Source organism: Globicephala melas, chromosome 18, assembly GCF_963455315.2.
Source record: "Globicephala melas chromosome 18, mGloMel1.2, whole genome shotgun sequence".
NCBI lineage: Eukaryota > Metazoa > Chordata > Mammalia > Artiodactyla > Delphinidae > Globicephala > Globicephala melas.
In genome coordinates this window covers 17,431,073-17,450,022 of record NC_083331.1, presented here as the reverse complement: position 1 = coordinate 17,450,022, position 18,950 = coordinate 17,431,073, and the positions used below count along the sequence as shown (strand labels likewise).

The window sequence follows — 18,950 nt, the reverse complement described above, 5'->3', positions numbered from 1 at the left end:
TGAAAGAGTTGGAAAAAGAAAAGCCCGGTGTGAGCATGATGTTACTAAACGCCAGGGAAAGAGGGCCTTTTAAGGAGGAGGCAGTGAGAGCTGCTAAGAGATCAAAGCAAATGAGAACTGAAAAAATGTCCATTGAATTTCACAGCACAGAGGTCAATGACCTTCACAAAATGCCTAACCTGTGTTCATATTGTATAACGAGTCTCACACATCTTCTGGATTGTCTGTGTCTTTTGCCTGACTGGGAGGGGTGTGGGCTGCTTTAGATCCAGCGCAAGTTCCCAGAGATCCGGCCACATTCTAGCAACAACTAGCACAGTGTTATAAACAACAAGACCATTATAAGATAAATACATTTTTGACAAGGCATTTATTACCACATGCTTTGATATCAGAGAGACTCAACTGGACTCATGTTAAAAAACAGAAGCATGGATTTCTTGTGCAATGCTGTATAGGTAGGTATCTGATAAATTTAGACCTTCAGAACCAAAGTTCTATGAGATATACTACTGCCTTTACTTAAGATAAAGAAAGTACAGGAATCTACTAGCTATTGAAAACTATAATAGAAAACTGTTGTACCTTTATTTGTAGAAGAAATGTTCTAAAAATGTCTCATAGAGCAGGGTGAGAGTAGTTTTCTAAATTGAAATTATAAAATTTATTATTATAACTGACATTTTTCAAGATAAAACTAGAGCACATAATGATTAGTGAATGCTACACAAAGATTCCAAAATAAACAGTTTCTACAAATCAAGTTCTCTTAAACAACTGCAAATATTTATACAACAGTAGTCTTTACCTGAATGAATCATTTCTTAAGGCCCTCATAAAGTGACTTTCATCAAGAATAAAATTCTACATGTATGGAAATTAAGTTTAGAGAAAAAATTATTAACATAATTGAGTGTAATCATTGTTAAAAATATCAAAACAGAGCACTACATTTCAGAGTATATGTAATGATTTTTAAAGCTCTAGTGAGGCATACTCTAAAATGTAGTTAATATTTAAGCAACATACTAACTTTAGTCATACAATATAGTTAAGATCATTATATTAAGATAATTTATATAGGATTGATATATATATATATATATATACACATAATTTCCTCTCATAGGACTTTAGGAGTATTTGTCATTGTTAATTCTTTCTACATTCATTACATTTTATTTACAAATTGAAAATTTTAGTAAACAATACACTTGAAATTAAATGGTTCAATGGAATTTGACCTAGGCACATATGTTGTACTTTTATATACATTACTGCATTAAAAAAATCTATAATTTTCAATAACCTCAAAACTATTAAAATAAAGGAAATTTCTTCCCCCTTAAATCTTGGACCCTGTTATCAGATTAGTCTTCCCAAAATTCTGTTTTCATCTTGTTAGTGCCATATACGTAATTATTCAGTGGCTTCCCATTTCCTACAGAATGAAGTTCAACTCTTTATTCTGACATCAAAACATTCCACAATTTGGCCTCAAACTTTTTTTCCAAACTAGGCCATGCTCTTCCCTGACTCAGTATCAGTATCAGTGAAGCTAATTCCCACCCTGAACTTGTGTTCCTCACCTCCAATGCTCTTCCTCTTACCTTCAAATCCTATGATCTTTAATTCTGTTTGACTCCCACCTCCCCTGTGAAATCTTCGTGATGCTTCCATGCCTTCCTCTGATCTTTTCTTCACCACACCCCTCACATTGACTCTTAAACAGCCACTATTACTGAACTAGTTCATGCTGTTAAGACTTTTCTCTTCAACCAAATGGGAAATTCCTCAGTTAGTGTCATTGGTGCCTAGCACAATCCTGAGTATATAATTATAAGCATATGTTAATATCATCTTAATTACCTCTGACATTTTATTCTTATAACTTATTTTTCCATCTAAACAAACGGCACAACTAAAGGCCAAGTTTACTGTTGCTTAAGCATCTCTCATTCTCTCCCAAAGCTAACTGATATTGCTGTTTGCTCCATCTAATGCACGATCTTCACTGTGCAACTGAAATATATGCAACCTGTAATTTTCTTCAAACCAAGGACTAATTCCTTTAATTTCATCAAGTCTTAGGTAAGTTTCTGTCTTTTGTGATAAATGTATTTTTACAGGTAGATTCTTTTCCTTTTAATGGAATGTTTTGGATGTTCCAACAATTTCACTGAAATTGTAAAGCTTTAAAAAGCACTGCAGAGTCTTCCTTTCATTAAGTGAGATGTTTTTTCCTTTTCCTCTCCTTTCCCTAAGCACAAGGAAGGAGGTACAGCAGTGGAAAGATAAATGCTTTTAAAAGGCCACCCTGGGGACTTCCCTGGTGGTGCAGTGGTTAAGAATCTGCCTGCCAATGCAGGGGACACGGGTTCAAGCCCTGGTCCAGGATGCGGAGGAACTAAGCCCGTGCGCCACGACTACTGAGCCTGCGCGCCACAACTACTGAAGCCCGTGTGCCTGGAGCCCATGCTCCTCAACAAGAGAAGCCACCGCGATGTAACAAAGAGTAGCCCCCACTCTCAGCAACTAGAGAAAGCATGCACGCAGCAATGAAGACACAACGCAGCCAAAAATAAATTAATACATAAATCAATATATAAAATAAAATAAAAGGCCACCCTGGGCTGGGTGTAAAAAAAGCAGAAATTATGGTGCTAGCTTCCTCTACTACGTAGGTAGTTTAGCTCTGCTTAAGACTATTGTGCTTGAGCCTCACATTACAAATCCAAAACAACCGTTATTCAAAACCAGCATGGTTTTCTTCTCCCATATAGCAGTAGCAACCATTTATTAAGTACCTCCTATATGTCAGATACCATGTTGGTTGCTTTGTATGTTATCTGATTTTCACAATCAAGTGAAACATTATCCCCATTTTACAGAAGAGAAAACTGAGGCTTAGAGATGCTTAGTAACTTGAACAACTTGTATATGGCAGAGCTAGAGTTTGGATGCAGAATTGATTCCAAAGTGTCTGCTCTTTTTGCTGCACCTTGCAATGTCAGTGCCTTGTATTGCCAGGAATTCTCATTGGGGAATGTCGGGGCTTGCATTCATGACTGGCAGCTATTGGGAAGGGAAGGACAGAATAGTAATGAAATGTTCCAGTATATCTAAGGAGGCTCACCAGCACCCCTCTCCTGCACATAACTGCTCCAGTCTTAATTATTAGACGTTCCCCATTCTGATAATTTACATTTCAGTGTACACCAAATTTGGCACTGTCCCTTTTGTTATGGAACATCTGATCACGTCTTGGTAGATGGAAGGAAAGCTGGAGGATTTCACCTTTGTCAAGGCTGAGGACAAAAACAACACCATGAAATAAATCACAAAAATAAGTATATGTGTGTATATATATATTTCAAATATATAACATTAGAAATTCTACCTGTAAAAATATGTTTTTCACAAAAGACAAACTTACATAAGACTACATCTTACTGCTGTGGTGACATATGAATTCCAGTCTTAAGCTTAGTCTGCTTATTTGAAGAACAGTCAATAAAAGGAAATTCCAGTGTGATAAGAATTTTGACAGTCCCTCGGTATGGGATCTAGTTATAGTGTGCTCTTCCAGGAAGGAGGTAGCTGTGTGGGTGGGTTTTAATCCATGTATGTAGGTTTTTAAAATTTTTTAATTTATTTTATTTTTGGTTGCGTTGGGTCTTTGTTGCTGCGTGCAGGCTTTTCTCTGGTTGCGGCAAGCAGGGGCTACACTTCGTTGCAGTGTGCTGGATTCTCATTGCCGCGGCTTCTCTTGTTGCGGAGCTCGGGCTCTAGGCGTGCAGGCTTCAGTAGTCGTGGCACACGGGCTCAGTAGTTGTGGTGCACGGGCTTAGCTGCTCTGCGGCTTGTGGGATCTTCCTGGACCAGGGCTTGAACCCGTGTCTCCTGCACTGGCAGGCGGATTCTTAACCACTGCACCACCAGGGAAGCCCCATGCATGCAGGTTTTAATCTCTTTTTCTAGTCACACTATATGTGGTGATTCCCTGATTGGCTGTTTTATTAGGACCATGGGAGGGAAAATAGGTTATTCTTCCTTCCCTATTTTTCTACACGTAAGAGAGTTTAATATACGATGGTCTCTTAGTAGTTTATTTTTTTGTTAACAATCTAGGGATTTCTATGCAGATTTAACCAACGTTTTACATTTAGTTGGTTATAAGTTAATTAATTAGTATCTACCAACAACCAGGTACACATAGGACAATTTCTGATTTATGAGTTAATAACCTTTCACTCTTGTATCATTTTAATATTAGGGTATTCAAAATGTTTCTACAAATCAGGAGTTTGATTTTCTTTTAATAACACTTATTTAGTAGGAGACTGGGCTGCAGTTTTCGTTGGCACTGACAGTTACCGTGCTGTAGAAAGACCGTGTACCTGGAACCTGACTTTAGAGTCTCAGCGCTGCCTCTTGTTTTTTGCCTTGGAGAAATCACTTCATCCGTTTCCTCATCTATAGGATGAAGATCATAATTTCCATTCCACAGTGTTCTTATGAAGGCAAAATGACATAAATATAGGAACTGTTCTTCAAAGGCAAAATTGGGTTTAAGGGAGACACACACAAAACTGGATTTAAGGGACCCTGGGCATGGTGAGGAACTGGACATCTCAGAAGGGAGTGGGGAGGAGCTTTTTATGGGGTTTGAGCTAGTATTAGTAGTCACCGGGTCCAAGTACTGTAAATAGACCTTGAATACCTTTCCCCCCAATTCTACTTCCAAATCCCAGACTTCCCCAAGTGGGGCGGGGGTGGGGGGCGAACTCAACCCCAGGGCATATTCTGTGATTTTTGTCCATGCTTCACATCCCCCAAGATGGCAAGTTTTGGAGAAGCCATTCTTTCATCATTGCAATCTTCTTGCAACCGCTCCTTGGTAAGTGCTTAATGCGTTTGCTAATTAGAGAAGGTCCCTATACAGGGTGCCGGACATCAGAAGAGAGAGTCAGGCTAGCGGCTGATAATTTAGAGCCATACTTGAGTTTTTCCTTCTCTCCAAAGAAAAGGGCAGTGGTGTTTTTCCTAAAAAGAAACCTTGAATTGGGTGGCTAGTGTTCGGCCTAAAGCGTGCAAAGAAATACATAGATGCAAGGTGTGGGTGGGTGCAGTAATTAACTATTTTGATTGTGCTGCGTCTGGAGCAGCGCGGGCGCCCGCCCCACCCACCCCGGGTTGTGGGGTGCGGGGCGGACAGTCGTCTCCGTCCCCCCAAGCCGCTGTGGCCGGGCCTCTGGTCCTGAGAGATGCAGATGAAGCGGTGTGAAGGGTTGGGCTTTTTTTTTTGTTCCTAAAAATGCAACGAACAAAAAAAAAAGTACAACAATCCAAACCCAACCATCTTGTTGCGCGCCGGCTTTCTTCCCAGGCGGCTCCACCGGGGACAACGCCGCCTCCCGTCGCCCGCGCTCGGTCCAGGCCGACCCCGCGGGTCTGCGCGATCCACGTCCCCTTCCCGGCGCCCGGGGAACGGCGCTTCGCGGGCGCGCGCAGCCCCTCTGGAAAGGAGAGAAGCCAGCAGCCAGCAACCCTCCCCTCTCCCAGGCGCACCGCGGCCGGCAGCGGTCATCGGTGGCGGTTGGAGATACCGGAAGGACTCCGCCTCCCCTCACCCACTCCCTCCCCGGGGGAAAGGCGAGGCCTAGCCTCGGAGGCGGACCGAGGTGCCGGCGGAGGAGGGCCTTGGGGCGGGGCCCGTCGGCGCCGCGAATCCATTTTGCAGCCGTTCCGACTCTTAGCGCGCGGTGCCCGCGGCTGGAGGACTGGCCGCGGCGCGCCTCCCGGCGGGTACCCTCCAGCGGCCCCGGAGGTCCGAGATAAGTACCCGCCGCCCGGGTCCTTACGGGGAAGGGGGGTGGGGACTTGCCCTGGCCGGGCAGGCACCTGCGTGAGTCGGGGGGGCTGGCGGAGAGCTCAGTCGGCGCTCCAGTCCCGGCAGCACAGCGGAAAGCAGCCAGGCCCCGGAACGGGGGGATGGGGAGCAACGGCGTGCGGGTGGGCGGCGGGGGCAGCGCGTCCGGGCTGCTGAAAACCTGGTCCGCTACCCAACACGCCTGGGTTCACTTCCAGCGCCTCGGGATCGCCTACAAAAGAAAAGGCGACCATGAACCGGAGTCAGAGCACGCGACCACCCCCTGGCACTGAACCTGGGGAGGCTGCCTGGCCCCGTGGGAGGGCGCCCTCACCGAGAAGCTCCTTAGCACAGAGATGGCCAGCCTCTCCCATGCTCCTGGCTTTTTCATCAGGTCCTAGCAGGCTGGCTTTATTTGTGGGGGATGATTGAAAAAATTGAGGGTGAAGACTAAGGACCCTTTGCACATAAATGCATAATACCCTCTCTTTCTTTGTTCTTTCTTTACAGCAGCCTCCAGTCACGACGTGGAAAAAAAAAAAACCAAACAAACAAAACCAAAACCTGATTGCTCTGCCCTGGGAAATTGTAACCCTGACCAATACACCTGCTTGCAGGGGACAGAGGTAAACTACAATACTTTTCCCTACGTTAAAAACAAATAAACAAACAAACAAAAACCAACAAAAAAAGAAAGCACCCAATTTCGTCAGGCCCAGAACCTTTCAAAATTGAACTCTGTGCAGAATGTATGTGTTCCCACCCTCATGGATGGTCTTTGTTCTTTTCATATTTTGTCAAAACTCAGAAAAATTGATTATATACTTGGAAATTCTTTATGTGACAATTATTTGAAACATACTATAATCCAGAGATTCACACTGCAAAGGAAAAGAGGCTACAGCAGCTTTTCTTTCTTTTTGATAATAGGTTTCTTTTTCCTTCTGTGTCACTGCTGCTAGGGCTTATACAACAGGGCTTCAGTTTTCTGACTCTACAGACCTTTATATAAAAGGTATTTTAAATGCAGAATTTATTTTACATAGCCACTTCCTCTGGTAGAACTTGATGGAGCTATTGATTAATTGGTTATACTTCTGTCTTGCACAATAAGCACATATGTTTCTTCATGCTCTCCTATCTTGCCCTAAAAATACCATCTTTTTTGCACCAGCTGATGCACTAAACCTCTCTGGCAAGTCCTTCCATAACACCAGGTTATTTTCATTCTCTACATTTATTGGTTACCTGGCCCTGCTTCTGCCATAGCTGTTGTTCAGCTATGCCCATTTCCACGAACATGCTTTGTACCTGCTATGCTATTGTAATACTTACTTTGTCCTCTCTTGAAATTACAGTTCAAGGGAGTCCAACTCTCCTTTAGGACCTTTCTTGGTTAATACACTCATGCTCTAACATAACACTGTAAATGAGTATTTACAGTTTTCACAGTATCTATACACATATGTAATTAAACCACCTTACACTGATGTAGCTCAGTAGTTTACAAAATTGTCACACATTACTTAGTCTTTCCAAGAACATTATGAGGTAGGTACTGTAAAAATCCTCATTCCATGAAGGGTAAAACTAGTGCTTAAAGGTAGGTATTCAGATGCAGGTTCAGTGCTCTTTACCCTTCACTGGAGAACCTGTTACAACCTACTTTGTAAAAATTATAGAATTTTAGAAGGGATTTAGAGAGCTCATGCTTAAGGTTCTCCATTTGATGAATGAGGATACTGAATTCCTGACCCACTTTCTGGATAGTGCTAAGGTCTGAGAATTGGGAAACTCAGGTCCTATGCCTTGCTTGCTGTGTACAATTTGGGGGAGCAGGGTAGGCTCAGTTTTTTCACTTGTAAAGTTAGGTATTTAGCTAAATGATCTCTAAGATGTTTTTAAGCCCAGTACTTCTGTTTTATTCCTACTCCATAACTTTTAGCACCATATATTCTTATATATTGGTAATACGTAGACACATACTAATATTAACTGCCTTAAACTTTTATATTTTAAACTTAGGTAGGTATGGTAAAAAAGTGTATGGTAAAAAACTATGCCTTTTTCTTATTTTTTTACTAAGCTCTATAAACGTATGATTCTGTTGTAAGGTTGGGAATTGCATGGAGAGGTGGAGTACTGTCATACATCATTGGTCAGAGTTCAGAAAGTGGTATGCCCTTTCTAGAGGGAAACTTGGCAGTCTTTTCAAGAGCCTTAAGAATGTTCCTACTCTTTGACCCGCCTAACAGTTGGACTAAGACTTTTCTACAGAACGTTCATTAAAATGTTATAATCCACCCAAAACAAGCAGTCAATAAGAAACAGCATATCCATAAGATAGACGGTCATGTTCTAGAAGAATTTATAATAGGGGAAATGCATATGATAAAACAAGTGAAAAAAGTGGATACAAAGTTGTGTTATGCTTCCAGTTTTGTTAAAATATGTGTGTGTGCAAACACACAGTATTGGGAGGAATGTGCCAAAATAATGTTAGAAGTAATATACCAAAATAATAATAATGGTTATTCCTTGCTGATGTAACTATGGGTAATTTTTTTCCTGTATTTTCTGAATTTTCTGTAATCACAAATTACTTTTATAATTTTAGAAAAACAAAGTCCACTTGCATGGATAACCTCTCCAACTTCAGTATGGTGTCAGCTTTCTATGTCCTTTTGTAAGGCAGTTATCACACCTTTTATAGTAACAATACCTTTGTAAATGTGCTATATTTCTGAATTTAGGGCAGGAATTGACTTTTGGCTTATATTTCATCTTTTAAAATATCATTGGATTATCCATTTTTGTTATTCATGAAAGACACTGCCATTGTCATTACCTTGCCTTGGGATTTTTAGATACTAGAATGGTGCTAGAGGAATAGTACTCATAACAGTTAACTAAAAACAGGTGTCCTTTGACATACAGAATAGTTACATTCCAGTTAAGCCTTCTGTAAATATAAAGCAAATTCCCATAATGTGAACGCTTTCTAGTTCATTTGCATTATAGATGTAAATATATTTCTAAGGAAAAGTTGAACTGAAAACTTTTGCCAATAGTTTAAATTATTGTCTTTCCTGTGGCATAAGCACCACAAGTATATCTCCTTGGCAGTAACCTGGCTCCCCATTTAAAACTCCCAGAGGAGCTCTTCCTTTCTTCCCCTGCATATGTGCAGTATTGAATATGAGTGAGGAGTGCCAACATAGTATTATAGAATACAGCCAACCTAAAAATTGCTTAAAGTTTAGCATAATTAGCTTTCTACTTGAAATATTTTCTAGATCAGTTTTACTTAGAATAAAATGCGTATGTAATTCTACACTGAGCAAAAGGAACTTTGTTCAGACCAATTACATTTCCATCTCAGAAGTAAGTGCTTATTAGCAGGTAGGTAGTACTTATTAGTTATCCACTAAATACTTGTTTTCACTTGGCACAGTATTACATACTACGTAAATAATTTCACTTATCTACATAGATCTAGCTTGCTGTGTACTGAATGCTAGACTTTGACATCACTTTCTGAAAGCTGGAATTAACCTCAAATGCAGAGCTAGATGATGAAAACTTTTAATAGATACCAACCTGTTGGGGATAATAATTTAGGTTAATGATTGCCAAGTTTATTGTTGTGAAAGAAGACAATTTGTTCTAGGGGTAGAATTTTGCTACCTTCATTTAAACCTGTTTACATTTATTTGGGAGAAAAGGAACCAGACATTTCTAGTTTGTAAAACCTTTGCAGAAGTCAGTAGTTCCAATTTAAGTTAATTTTAACTCTTAACAGGTAAAGATAAGTAATCTGGGTTTGGTTCCTACCAGACCAGGAGAATAATTTGGGCTATATGTATGTTTCCTTCAAATTCAGACCCTCATTATATTCAAATTGATTTCATCTGGATGGGAGAGAATGGGATTCACCACCATTCGGTGTCCTCATAGATTTCTCAGTAGTTGTACAAAAATGGGATAGGGATATCTGATCTAGCTGGTATCCTAAAACTATTGATTTAATGCTGCCGATTTACAGGATTACAGAATAATATCTTGGGTGATTATCAGGTGACACAGGGAAAAGAAAATAGGGAAAGAAACATAAGAAGTAAGGTAAAGAGGAGGTGTGAGATAAGGAAGGAATAAGAGGAAATCAAAAGATTGCATTCCTTGAAATAGAATGGGGAAGATGAGTTAAAAGAAGAATAAACAAAGGAAAAGTCGAGGCAAAATAGTGGCACAGAGAAGAGAATGAAGGAAAGGAAAAAACTCATTTTTTCCAAGTTTTTCTGGACTATGAAGGTAATGACCTAGTTTTTTGTTTTTGAGACTGTCACCTTAGTCCAAAAACTTGTGAATTTTCTGAGTAGGTAGGCCTTCCAAGCTGCTGGACCTTCTGTACTAGGTTTATTTTGCCCTACTTATCAGGAATTCTACTAGAAATACCTTGGAGGAAATTTTGACTACTACTTATTCTAGGATAATGCCAGAAAAGGTAAGTTACTTATATCTTATATGGACACAAAGGTAAATTATATTTTGTTTGCAAGGGCCACGTAACAATTAGATGAGCTATTTTAGATGCTATATGTGGTATATTTATTTTATTTTTTTATGGCTCCTTAAGGTTTTATTTAAACATCTTTATTGGAGTATATGGTATATTAATTTTAATATTCCTTTTTTAAGTTATCAGAAATTTTGTCTTTTTCTTAATCTCACTTTATCCTGTTTGGATCATATAAGTTTGGGAACAGTCTCTAAAAGCCAGAATGAGGTGTTAATAACACATTGATATAGAGTATTAAAAAAAAACCCCAAAACTTGAGGGCTTCCCTTGGTGGCGCAGTGGTTGAGAGTCCGCCTGCCGATGCAGAGGACGCGGGCTTGTGCCCCTGTCCGGGAAGATCCCACATGCCGCGCAGCGGCTAGGCCCGTGAGCCATGGCCGCTGAGACTGTGCGTCCAGAGCCTGTGCTCTGCAACGGAGAGGCCACAACAGTGAAAGGCCCGCATAGCGCAAAAAAACAAACAAAAAAAAACAACAAAAAAAACCTTGGTAAATAATTTTCATATATTGTTAGATACCTTTCAAAACACTTATTCAATGAGGAGAAAAACTAATATGTATAAGTGGTTTGTCAAAGGTCATAGACTGAGAGCAAAACAAGTATGTCAGTCTCCTCACAGGGCTTGATCCAGAGATTCCAATAATATATTTTTTATTTTATAAAAGATAAAACAATATTACAGCAGATTAAACTCTCTGTGAAATTTATCATAGTTAGCTAATGTTTTTGAAGTTTTACTTTTTTAGCTCAATATTGTTTTCTTATTATTGGTCCCCTCTTTAGGTTTTTTTTTCCAACTTTTTATTGTGAAAATTTTCAAATATACTGAAAATTAAAAATATATTACGGAGGGCTTCCCTGGTGGCGCAGTGGTTGAGGGTCCACCTGCCGATGCAGGGGACACGGGTTCGTGCCCCGGTCCGGGAAGATCCCACATGCTGCGGAGCAGCTGGGCCCGTGAGCCATGGCCACTGAGCCTGCGCGTCTGGAGCCTGTGCTGCGCAACGGGAGAGGCCACAACAGTGAGAGGCCCACGTACCGCAAAAAAAAAAAAAAAAAAATTACAATAGATATCCTTACATCCTCTACCTAGATTCAGTAGTTGTTAATAGATTCTTAGTAAGTTTCAAGAAATGATTATTAGTGGATCTCATACTAAAATATCAGTATACTACTTGAAAATACAGTATACAACTTGAAAATAAGATTAACTAGTGGGATGAGGGGAAGTGGTTTTTTTTTAAAGGTGAGCTCTTTTATTCCAAGCTTTGTTCCAAGATAAGGTTGATTGGTGGCTGTCTGTTTAGTAGAGCTCACGTAATTTAGTTTTGTCTATGAAGTGAGTTTCAGAATTTGCTATCTAGTTACTTGTTAGGTATTTAGATACTGCTTTGAAATTCCTGAATTCAAAGATGCCTCAAAGCAGGATGGAAATTTGATTTAAATCTCTCAGATATAAGGTATAATATATTGGCTTTTCTTTTTCTTCTGTAATGGGATTTGGGAAAGAAATCATGGGTATTATTTTGAACTTTATTTTTTTTTTTTTCCCCTCACCACCATCCCCTACCTCCTGACCCATAGCGGTTTCACTTTTAATGGCTTTATTGAGGTGTAAATTCCCACACCGTATGTTGAGAGTTTAGCTAAGCTACTGCATGGCATTGCTGCCTCCTTGGCATCTGTTTTGTTTGACCAAGCAGCCTGCAGTGACCTTATCCTGACACCAGGTCCTCGTACAGGTGCCCACCCTGGAAAACAGCCCGCAGAGTCACAGGCGTGTGTAAGTTTCTGGCATGACTTCCCCAACAGCCCATGCCTTCCGTATTCTCCCCTGAGTCCGAGGGCCTTCCCCTTGCTCATCTCTTAGATAAGACCCCTGTGAAGTACCAAAACCCTGCTCTTTTGGTTTGAATTTGCCAGTCTGGCCTTAGCCCAGGAACCCGACACCACTTCACTTTCTTTACTTAAGTAAAGGCATTCACCCCAGGTCCCGTTGCTCTCTGCACTCTACCTTGACCTCCCCATGGGGCCCCTCCTGCAGGACTTGTGAGTAATAAACTTCTCTGTTTCAGTTTCTCTCATGGTCTATCATTGAACCATGGCTCACTATCTGACACCTTGTGCTCCACTTAACAAATGATATTTTAACAGTCATAACACCGTACACTTCACTCATTTAATATTTTGAACTTTATATTGCTATCAACTAATGAAGTTCAAAGATTTAATAGGAAAGTTTCTTTTAATTAAAAGGTTTTATTTATTTTTAAAATAAATTTATTTACTTTTGGCTGCGTTGGGTCTTCATTGTTGCACCCAGGCTTTCTCTAGTTGCGGCGGGCAGGAGCTACTCTTTGTTGCGGTGCGCGGGCTTCTCGTTGCGGTGGCTTCTTATTGCAGAGCATGGGCTCTAGGTGCGTGGGCTTCAGTAGTTGTGGCGCACGGGCTTAGTTGCTCCGCAGCATGTGGGATCTTCCCGGACCAGGGCTCAAACCCGTGTCCTCTGCATTGGCAGGTGGATTACTTAACCACTGCACCACCAGGGGAGCCCAAAAGGTTTTATTAAAATTACCTTTTAAGAGTGAATAAAATGAGCACCTGTTCAATTGTAATCATTTTGGGTTGATCATATAAAAACAAAAGGGCTTCCAGGAGGGAGAAGTCATATATATTAGCTTTTACTTCTATTTTATGACTCCTTTATAAGTGTTGGCTTTTCCATTTTTAATATTCTGGTTGTTGTGTTACTGTTTTCATTTGCAGAGACTGTTGTTGCTATATACCTACTCAAGGTTGTATTGATCAGTTTTCATAGTCTTCCTTAAGTGTGGATATCTTGAATGTTTGCTTAAAAATAAATCTGTGGTGGTGTTATACAACTGTGCCTTTGTCAAAACTCATAGAACGGCGTACTGAAAGGAGTGAGTTTTATTCTACATAAATTAAAAAGTATATTTTAAAGTATAAATATGGTAGGAAAATGAAGTGGAAAACCAGAGAGGCGGTAGGTAACTAGGTATATATTTGGCTACTTTCTTTGTTGGTATAAAACTTGGGAAATTGTTGGGAATTCCCTGGTGGTGCAGTAGTTAGGACTCCACGCTTTCACTGCTGAGGGCATGGGTTCAATCCTTGGTTGGGGAACTAACATCCCAGAAGTCGCATGGCGTGGCCTAAATAAGTAAATACATAAATAAGTAAATAAATAAATAAATCTTGGGAAATTTTTAATTCAAAAGAAGAAATGAATCTTGGAAAACTTATTTGCCTTTATATACTTAACTTGACATTGGTTAAGTTGAAATTTTATCACTGGTGAACAGTAATTTTGTTCACATAAAATTTCTTGATATCTATATTTGTCCCCCAGAAGGGGGGGATATGTACTTTGGTTTCATCAAAGGAGTAAGCTCAATTGATTTATTTAGATTTTTATGTGTTAGCCACACTTCAGAAAAGGATCTATAAGTTCCTTTACTGTGAAAAGCATACCCTTCACTTAGTGAGACTAAAAACCTTATTATGTATTTTCCTTTAAAACTTTTAAGGCAACAAACTTGCCATGGTTTCTTGGGTTGTTAGGCTATATGTCTCAGTTTTCTCTAAAAGTCAGCTGTGGAAGTGGTCACATAGTTTTGTGATTAAAGTTTTGAGTATAAAGCTAAGAAAAGAAAATAGTGTTTAGTTTTAATGTGGATTAAAATGAGAATCTTTAAATTATAAACCAAAATTTGTAAGTTATATCACGAAAAGTGGAACAATAGGATCTACCATGATTTTGATGCAATTTTTTTAAAAAAGGGACTTTCCAAATACCAACTTTTTTCCTCTGGTTCATTTTAAGAGCTGTAAATTGATTGTGGCTTTGGGATGACTGTTTATTATTTCTAAATTTTCCTGTTTGTGACATTTTCCTTTTGATCATACTTGATTGCCTTAAAATTCTTCTTGGTCCCTCAGTTTTCTCCAAAGTTTCTCTTTGTCTTGGGTGCCTTTTTTCTCCTTCTCATGACAAAACTTGGTATCCTTTGTTTTTCCTTTTATTTATTTAATGTGCTTGGATAGGATTCTCTGGAAGTGTTAACCTTGCAAGGATGAGTAAATTAGGTTTACTTTATTGAATGCTGCTGCCACTACTTTCCTGTTCCTACAGTTTACTCCAAAATCTAGCCTTAGCATAGAATTCTTAGGTGAAAGATGACAGAGATCAATGGAGGTGATAAAGTGTAGAACCCCAGGACTAGTGATGGAAGATCATCAAAAGTTTTCCTTCTTTGCTCTAAAGAGTCAGAATGTTTTATAGCTGCTTGATAACTTCTTAGAGAGCACACTAACCTCAGTCTCTGTAGCCGTTCTCTTCTCAGTGCTTTTCAAAGGTTGTATGATTTGCCATGTCACAAAAGATTTTTCAGAAAAATAAGCTTCGTCACCATTTTTGCCGTGTAACACTAAATTTGACAGAATACTCTTTGCTTTAATTCTACATATATATGTATTATATATTTGTTATACATATATCTCTCACAACCTAATAGAAAACCATAAACTAATTAGTCTTGCAAGTTCAGCTTATCTTTTAAATACTATTTATCTTCTAGATTGTAGCTCCAATTGTGATTCTTAAAATTACTGTTAAAATTTATTCACTTCCTGGGACTTGCCTGGTGGTGCAGTGGTTAAGACTCCATGCTCCCAATGCAGGGGGCCCAGGTTCAATCCCTGGGTCAGGGAAATAGGCCCCACATGCATGCTGCAACTAAGCAGCCCACATGCCGCAACTAAGCTGGCAAGCTGCAACTAAGGAGCCCACAAGACGCAACTAAGGAGCCCACGAGCCACAACTAAGGAGCCCACCTGCCGCAACTAAGACCTGGCACAACCAAGTAAATAAATAAATAAATAAATATTTTTTAAAAAAGAGTATTATATAATAAAAATTATTTACTTTTGGTTATAAGATGGCATAGAGATTAGTAGACCCTATTTTGTTACTTTGGTGGTAATGTTATATGTGTGTGTGTATATATCCCTCAGTAAACTGAATGAGGACATATTTAGCACTATTTTTGGTTCTAAAACTTCAGGGATAAAAGTTTTAAAGTGTACATTTTGAAAGAATAAACTTGAATTGAGAATTGGTATTCTCTATGGTATCCTCTAGGTCAGAGATCTCAAATATTTTGGTTGCAGGACCCCTTTACACTTAAAAACTAAGGCTCCCAAGAGCTTTTATTTACATGTGTATTATATATAGATATTTAACTGTATTAGAATGTATGATTTATAACAGGCATTGGTGATTTGAACCAATTAGTTCACTGTGTAATATAGATCTCCAAATAGTGACATATTTCATTATACACGATCTCTCCTCTAAAAAAGCCAAAGCCCACATGTTAATATCACCACTTGTTTCATTACAAGCTCTTAAGTGGCAAATATGTTTTCCAAAATCCAATTTTCACTCAAAAATTCAACTTTTTATCATTGGCGAGAAATACTGTCATTTGTTTCCCTTGAAGTGATGGGTTCATTTTGTTCATTTTCAAAAAAAAATCTGTCAGATACCTAAGTCTGCACAGCCATAGTTCGTCATTTGTTGTTTCAAGTAAAAATGGTGTTTCACGAAAAAAGCGGCTGATTTAGCTTGTAGCTCAATCACCTAATTGCTTTTCCTCCAGACGGTATCTGCTGGTATGCAGTAGAAATGCTTTGTGGTTACTTCATATTTTGTCACACAAAATATTAAAAAGACATGTCCACAAGGATCAAGATTTAGTAAAATGAGTAATTTTTACTGCTTCATGTAGAACATTCTAAAATGAAACTGGCTGCCCTCACCCCTGCCCCCACCGTGGGTACGTGGTGGTGAAGAATACAATAACCAGGAATCCAGTTTGGTGCTACCTATTGCCTTGTTTGATTCCTGCTAAGGCTCCAGCAGTGTCTACTCACCATTGCTCCTTTTACAGTGCACTGTCAACATTGTGCCAGAAGTAAATAACATCTCAGTATTACTATGAAAATAGTATTGTCCTCACAGATGCCCTGGAAGAGTCTTAGGGACGCCCAGGTTTGTCCCCACTGGCTTTGATTACTGTTCCAGTGGTTTGAAAAAATATTCACTTAATTCTCAAGGGAAGAATGAATTGCAGCTGTCTCATTTTATGTTTTTACCTCTGATTTTAATAATTGTAATCTTGCCTTTGAAATAGAAAAATATGCCAGTTTTTAATAAAAGTCTACATGACAGTGCATGCTTGGATTTATATTTCTGTGCTGCTTTCTTTAAATAGCATACCATTTTATAATTGTGGGCCCAGACTAAAGAGCTCATTCTCTTCAGACACTGAGTGGCTTTGTTTCTGACAGCTAGTAGTCAGCTCTGTTTTAAAACAAGCAGTTGGGTCCTGCTGGCTCAACTTGCAGTTGTCCTAGTCCTAACCCTGTCTCAGCCAAAGACTGTTGTTGGAAAGCCCACACAAAGGCCTTGTGTACAGGGAGCCCTACTAATAAGGAGCGTGTTCTAGTCCCAGCAGATTAAATCTGCTTTGGTGTGCATTCCTTTCACAAATTTCTCACTTATTTTCTTTGTTTGGTTATTTCAGTGAAAAATCATTTTTAATGGCTGTGAAGATAGTTTCTTCTAACTAGTCCGTAGTCCAAATGAAGGGGTTACTGGAGTAAAATAAAATGTTTCTTTCTCTCTGGTAGGAGATGTGATGGAGCTGCTTGAAGAAGATCTCACGTGCCCAATTTGCTGCAGTCTGTTTGACGATCCTCGAGTTTTGCCTTGCTCGCATAACTTTTGCAAAAAATGCTTAGAAGGGATCTTAGAGGGGAATGTGCGGAATTCATTGTGGAGATCATCTCCATTCAAGTGCCCCACATGCCGCAAGGAAACTTCAGCCACCGGGGTCAGTAGCCTGCAGGTTAATTACTCCCTGAAGGGTATTGTGGAAAAGTATAACAAGATCAAGATCTCTCCCAAAATGCCAGTGTGCAAAGGACACTTGGGGCAGCCTCTCAACATTTTCTGCCTGACTGATATGCAGCTGATTTGTGGGATCTGTGCTACTCGTGGTGACCACACCAAGCATGTCTTCTGTTCTATCGAAGATGCCTATGCTCAGGAAAGGGATGCCTTTGAGTCCCTCTTCCAGAGCTTTGAGACCTGGCGTCGGGGAGATGCTCTTTCTCGCTTGGATACCTTGGAAACTAGCAAAAGGAAATCTCTACAGTTGCTGACTAAAGATTCAGATAAAGTGAAGGAGTTTTTTGAGAAGTTACAACACACATTAGATCAAAAGAAGAATGAAATCCTTTCTGACTTTGAGACCATGAAACTTGCAGTTATGCAGGCCTATGACCCAGAGATCAACAAACTCAACACCATCTTGCAGGAACAACGAATGGCCTTTAACATTGCTGAGGCTTTCAAAGATGTGTCAGAACCCATCATATTTCTGCAACAGATGCAGGAGTTCAGGGAGAAAATAAAAGTCATCAAGGAAACTCCTTTGCCTCCCTCTAATTTGCCCTCAAGCCCTTTAATGAAGAACTTTGATACCAGTCAGTGGGAAGACATAAAACTAGTAGATGTGGATAAACTTTCTTTGCCTCAAGACACTGGCACATTCATTAGCAAGATTCCTTGGAACTTTTATCTGTTATTTGTGGTAATCATTCTGCTGGGCTTTCTCATTTTCTTCAGTCCTACCATATTCCTAGAATGGTCTTTATTTGATGAAATCACAACTTGGAAAGACAATCTTTCAAACTTTAGTTCCTACCTGACTAAATCAGCTGATTTTGTAGAACAATCAGTTTTCTACTGGGAACAGTTGGCAGATGGGTTTTTCATTTTCAGTGAAAGATTAAAGAATTTCACTTTGGTGGTGCTGAACAATGTGGCAGAATTTGTGTGCAAATATAAACTGTTATAAAATCTGTTTGAAGTACATAGTTCTGTGTCCTTTGTTAGAAATTTGTCAGAATACAGAGTGGTAGTTCAGATTTGGTCAAGATTCCAGTCAGATATTTTCCTCCACAAGTATTCCTTTCAAAAACAATGTCCTACACATGTTGTTGAAATTAGGTAGTATAAAGATAAAAGTGAAATTTAATAGTGTAGTCCTGAGCCCTCCTTCCTTTTTAAAGTGCTTTTGAAATAAGCATCCTACCCCTAATACTGGTTGTGTTTATGCTATGAAAAAAGGGGATGTGAGAGAGTACATGATTTAATATTGGCGAGGTAGTGTAATAATGATTGTTCTTAAGCATGTAATAAAGACTACTCTTGTAAAGCAACTTTTTTTTTGAGAGTGAACATTCTTTAAAAAGGAATAAGATATGGATTGAATTTCCAACTTTTTCTGCAGAGGGTTGATTTCTTTTTTTGGTACAATGTAAGTCTCATGTAAACAAAAACTGGCATTACCTTATGCAAAGTTTACGTTTTAAGGAGGGTGGAGATTTATTTCAGCTTGCCTTTTA

General features: G+C 39.4%; 1 protein-coding gene and 1 long non-coding RNA gene across 15 annotated transcripts in view; one reads left to right on the top strand and one right to left on the bottom strand.

Moving 5' to 3' along the window:
• Positions 1-355: 355 nt before the first annotated feature.
• LOC115866654 (uncharacterized) overlaps positions 356-18,950 on the bottom strand; it is a 115,537-nt gene continuing 96,942 nt past the window's right edge. For 5 of the 6 annotated variants that reach the window (XR_011376906.1, XR_011376904.1, XR_009559832.1 and 2 more), the window contains 2 exons: positions 12,740-13,627; positions 356-6,104 (listed from right to left, as the gene is read on the bottom strand). This is a non-coding gene — a long non-coding RNA (uncharacterized lncRNA). The remainder of the gene's footprint in view (positions 6,105-12,739; positions 13,628-18,950) is intronic. The other variant, XR_011376905.1, reaches the window with a different exon arrangement.
• TRIM13 (tripartite motif containing 13) lies at positions 5,207-18,773 on the top strand. Of its 9 annotated transcripts, none has more exons than XR_009559826.1 (3): positions 5,207-5,830; positions 6,091-6,266; positions 6,386-6,436. XR_009559826.1 is itself a non-coding variant. In XM_060288164.2 (3 exons), exon 3 carries the CDS (start codon positions 17,177-17,179, stop codon positions 18,398-18,400), a length of 1,224 nt encoding a protein of 407 aa, XP_060144147.1. In that variant the 5' UTR covers positions 5,417-5,830; positions 6,386-6,498; positions 17,169-17,176; the 3' UTR covers positions 18,401-18,773. The 9 variants fall into 9 exon arrangements, 7 of the variants coding, with proteins under 7 accessions (XP_069900189.1, XP_060144147.1, XP_060144145.1 ...); XR_009559825.1 differs by having other exon boundaries at positions 6,383-6,436; XM_060288164.2 differs by lacking the exon at positions 6,091-6,266 and adding an exon at positions 17,169-18,773 and having other exon boundaries at positions 5,417-5,830; positions 6,386-6,498.